The 5,293-nt window shown below is 34.5% G+C and overlaps 1 protein-coding gene across 1 annotated transcript in view; it reads left to right on the top strand.

The window, feature by feature from the left end:
* The first annotated feature begins 1,157 nt into the window (after positions 1–1,157).
* The window catches only part of LOC106471211 (alpha-amylase 1-like), a 16,178-nt gene continuing 12,042 nt past the window's right edge, over positions 1,158–5,293 (top strand). The window contains exon 1 of the mRNA XM_013931801.2: positions 1,158–1,331. Within this exon, the coding sequence (XP_013787255.2) occupies positions 1,300–1,331 (32 nt within the window). The 5' untranslated portion in view covers positions 1,158–1,299. The remainder of the gene's footprint in view (positions 1,332–5,293) is intronic.

Here is a 5,293-nt window from a genome sequence, read left to right as displayed (position 1 = left end):
GACTCAGTTACTACACGTTGTTTATTATAGACTTTGAATAATTGACTCAGTTACTACACGTTGTTTTATTATAGACTAGTGAATAATTGACTCAGTTACTACCCATGTTTTATTATAGACTTTGAATAATTGACTCAGTTACTACACGTTGTTTTATTATAGACTTGTGAATAATTGACTCAGTTACTACCCATGTTTTATTATAGACTTGTGAATAATTGACTCACTTACTACACGTTGTTTTATTATAGACTTTGAATAATTGACTCAGTTACTACACGTTGTTTTATTATAGACTTGTGAATAATTGACTCCTTACTAAAAGTGGTGTTTTACTATAGTCTTGTGGGTAACAGTATCCTTACTAAATGTGTTGTTTTACTATAGTCTTGTGGGTAACAGTATCCTTACTAAACGTGTTGTTTTACTATAGTCTTGTGGGTAACAGTATCCTTACTAAACGTGTTGTTTTACTATAGACTTGTATGTAACAGTATCCTTATTAAATGTGTTGTTTTACAATAGGCTTGTAGGTAACAGCATCCTTACTAAACGTGTTGCTTTATTAAAGATTTTTGGTAATAGTATCCTTACTAAACGTGTTGTTTTACTATGGTCTTGTTGGTAACAGTATCCTTACTAAACTTGTTGTTTTACTACAGACTTGTGGGTAACAGTATTCTTACTAAACGTATTTTATTATTATGGATTTGTGGGTAACAGTATCCTTACTAAACGTGTTGTTTTACTATAGACTTGTGGGAAACAGTATCCTTACTAAACTTGTTGTTTTACTACAGACTTGAGGGTAACTGTATCCTTACTGAACGTGTTGTTTTACTACAGACTTGAGGGTAACAGTATCCTTACTGAACGTGTTGTTTTACTACAGACTTGAGGGTAACAGTATCCTTACTGAACGTGTTGTTTTATGAAAGAGTTGTGGACGGATGATTTCATTATTATACATTTTATTATAGACTCGTGGGTCGTCGACCCCCTCATTATTGATGTTGTTTTATTATAAACTTTTGAATATGCTCTTATATTTTTGATTATAGGCTTGTAAGTAATTAACTCCATTACTGTATAGTAATGTTATTATATTTAATAAAAGCATATGTTTTCCAGTGATATTTTTCATAAATAATTGTTTTCTAGGTTTCTCCGCCTAATGAAAATGGTATTGTCTACTCTCCAAGTTGGGGTAGTCATGTCAAAAGACCCTGGTACGAGAGGTATCAACCTGTCAGCTACAAATTAGGTACAAGAAGTGGGGACCAGAGTGCTTTCAAGGATATGGTTACTCGTTGCAACAATGCTGGAGTCAGGTTAGTTTTTTAGCAGAATAACTGCGAATCACTTCTATTCTCTAATTTCACCGAAAGGGGGCTGAAGGCCGCCTGGTGGGGTCATCTGTTTTAACCAGTCCACCACTATACAGTAGTTTGTTGTTTGTCAGTTATTCAATCAGTAGACACTAAAATGACATCACTTAACGTTGTAATTTGTACTGTCAATAAAACGTGCGTATGGCATGAATCATGAGAAACATTTTGCACTCTGTAAGCTACAACATAGCATGACATATGAACTTCAAAAGCAAGAAAAAATATGTTTGTAATTCTTCATTTTGGTTTTACTTACTCTTGAAACAAAACACATTCGGAGACACTACGTAAGTACATCTAGTTAAATAGATAGCAGTATTGTAGTTAATTTAATATACCAGTTAGGGTACTCTTACTTTAAGCCTGACATATCCTCTCGAAACGTTGCTAGACAATAACAAAACAAAGTTTTTAAATTATGCAGGTGACCTAACCATGTTAAGTTGTTTATAAACATTTTGTAAAATTGTTCTTTTAAGTTATCTAATGAAAATAATTCAACGTACAATACATGTAACAATAAGAAATTAGTTTTATTTCCTCCTTTACGTTTCTTTACAGGCTTAAATGTTTTGTAACTTGTTGTAGGCCTATGTTTACAACCACTCTACTTGCACCACACTAACATAAAATTCAACTTACTTCTACAAAAGTAATTCAATATGCGCGATAGCTAATACAGATCTAAACATGTACACACACTGACTGATCTACTCTACCGGATAGAAACAACAATCTTTTTGATACTTCACTGTTTTACTGCAAGCTTACTTAGCCAATTGACTGACTCACTCCTATTTATAACCTAATCTTTGTTCTAGATATTTTACGAAGTCTCTCGTTCATTAACATTTCCGAATATTCTAGGAGTAGCATGATCTTAGCGTGATGCGCCCTGTAACTAACATTTAAATCACACAATTAAAAATATAGCTTATAACAATATGAAAGTTATTGTAGAGTGGGAAGCTTATATAACACTAATTATTAAGCACTTACTCATTGCTTTTGTTATAGGTTAAACTTTACTTGCAAACGTTGAGAAATAATAACATTTGTTTCCACCTTTTTCTTCCTCCAACTTGAAAGTGTTTGAATCAAAATCAAACCCCCACACCAGCAGTAACTTCTTAAGAAGAGATCACTCTAATTAAAGGGCTTCTTCGAAATCATGGCCAGGTGGTTACGGCCCGCGACTCGCAATCTGCGGGTTCGAATCCCCATCACACCAAACATGCTCGCCCTTTTAGCCGTGGGGGCGTTATAATGTGAAGGTCAATCCCACTATTCGTTGGTAAAAAGAGTAGCCCAAGAGTTGGCGGTGGGTGGTGACGACTAACTGCCTTCCCTCTAGTCTTACACTGCTAAATTAGGGACATCTAGCGCAGATAGCCCTCGTGTAGTTTTGCGCGAAATACATAACAAACAATTTTCGAAATAGCCTATGGTGTTTTAAGAGTTTGTTTCGACGAACGGTGAAATTCGTAAACAAGATTGCTGCTACAGCAGTTTGAAAAGAATCTACATTATTTCGTTAATAACAACACGTAACATTTTGCAAGCGAAGTATAATGTTTTCTATTATGATTTGAAAGAATTGATTAATGTGTGTTAGAACCTACAAAGATCCTATGAATAAACACTAAACTTCAGGGTGGTAAAACGACCCCCCCTCCTTGATTTTTTTTAAATATCATAGATTATTTTTTATGTCTAAAAATAATTAACTTGTACTTTTTGTACCGTTGATGCAGTGCATTCATTTTAAATTGATCTTATCTAGATATATTTTGATATATTTGATATATCTGATATATTTTGAAGTGTGATATTACAACTAAACCCTTAATTGAATCCTAGATTCGTCTCTGTCAGATATATATGTTTCTCAGATTTAGTAAAACATAATACTGTTGTAAGCTATATTTTCAATGCATTAATTTGGATGTTGGCTGGAGACTTCTAAAGAAATAGAGGTCATGGAGAAACAAGGAGTAATATATCCAATTAGTAGTCTATTAGAATCACCTAATGTACTTGTGAACTAAAAGGACGGATCCACAAGGTTCTGCATGGACTTCTAGAAAGTGAATGAAGTCACAAAGAAAGATGCCTACCCAGTCCAGGGATTGACTCTACTTTGGATGTTCTATCTGGATCAAAATGGTTTTCAACATTGGATCTTAATAGTGTATATTCTCACGTGGAAGTCAACAAAGTAACTGGAGAGAAGACAACTTTTACTGGAAGAAATAGATTATGGCAGTCTGTTGTGTTACCATTTGGATTATTTAATGTACTTGCTAGATTTAAACATTTAATGTAGTGGCTCTGTCTGAACGACCTGAAATCTTGTACTCATCTACGTGAATGACATAATTGCACATGTGAGGACCTTTGGTAAAGCATATGATGGATTAAGGAAAGTTCTGGATCATTTGAGGAAAAAGAACCTCAAGCGTAGTCCCACTTTTGACAGCAGCCTTCTTTTAATTTTCTGTAACCTTCTTCAACGTTTCTGTACATTTCTTCTTGGTCTTATTTAATTTTCTTGTTTCTTTCTTCGGGGTATTGTTTTAATAATTTCATCATTGCTTTAATCCCACTTCTGACGCTAAGTTGTTGTACCTCTTTTCTTTCTTTGGGTGGGTTCTTTTAAAATTTTTGCTGAAAATAAGGTCAAGTCAAGTCAAGTCCACTTAATGATAACAGAGCAGTTATTTTCTTCCTTGACATCTCTACAAGCTTGTACACTGTTGTAAGTTGTAGGCCTAACTTTACATACGACGACCAAACGGAAATACCACAACAAATGTATTATGATTAACTAAGAATAAATTTGCTTTTATAATTTTATGGCTAATCAACGAAATAACTGAATATATGCAATAACTGAGACAGATCCAAATACATCATTTAAACTAAATTTTCACTGAATGACTAGTACTATATCAACTGAAAACCAAACTGACTCAATGCTTCACTGATTCCCGTATTTATAATATGCTCTCATCTCTTGATACTTCCTAAATTTACTAGATTCTTGATGTCAAATTTAAGCCAGAGTAAGCAAGCATTTTATATTCCACTTTCTCTTCTTAAATATGCGTTTTGTTGTGCCCCCGCACCCCTGTATAACCTATTTGTGTTGTTACGACAGCGGAAATCACGCGACGCTGGGAGCATGCGCGCTGGAGTTTCTAGAAGGATCGTGACTTATCGGGCAACCTCACGAATGTCCCACGTATGCTAGACACCCTCTTTTTTAGTATATAAGCCGGAGATAGATTGAAGAGAGATAACTGAGCCAAGCAAACAGTAGGCACCATAAGTAAAGTGTGTGAATCGTTGGGAATTATAGCGTGTGTTTATAAAAGTAATTAAGTTAAAGTGACTCTGGAAATTCTGTGTATTGCAAAGTTGTATCGAGAAAGAATAAACTAGTTTTAATTAAGAAAGGACTTGTATCGTTGAAGTTCCTCGGAAAGAATTTCTACGGGAAATTAACAAACAAACAGAAACGTAACAGTGTATATACTGTACATGTCATTTTCCCATGTTATTTGTTGTTACTATATTACTTAATAGTACTACATGTATATGTACACTAGTTATAAAAATTCCTTACTTTTAAATTTGTGCTTCCAGACATAATTTATATGCTCCTATTGTCATAGTCACCCGCCCTACCGACTCTCCATTCCCCCCTTGGGGGTCACGCCTCATAGTTTGTGCAACAAGTTCTAGACCTACTTTTATAAAATTTTCGATCGTCATGCCTCTCTAACCAACATCCAAATTAAAGCATTGAAAATATAGCTTAAAATAGTATATATTGTTGCGTCAGCGAGGTCACGTGACAGGAAAGCTAGATGGCCAAAGGTCCAACTTTGTCATAGACT

Source organism: Limulus polyphemus, unplaced genomic scaffold, assembly GCF_000517525.1.
Source record: "Limulus polyphemus unplaced genomic scaffold, Limulus_polyphemus-2.1.2 Scaffold4475, whole genome shotgun sequence".
Lineage (NCBI taxonomy): Eukaryota > Metazoa > Arthropoda > Merostomata > Xiphosura > Limulidae > Limulus > Limulus polyphemus.
The sequence above is the reverse complement of the archived record's forward strand: the minus strand, read 5'-3'. Positions and strand labels throughout refer to the sequence as shown.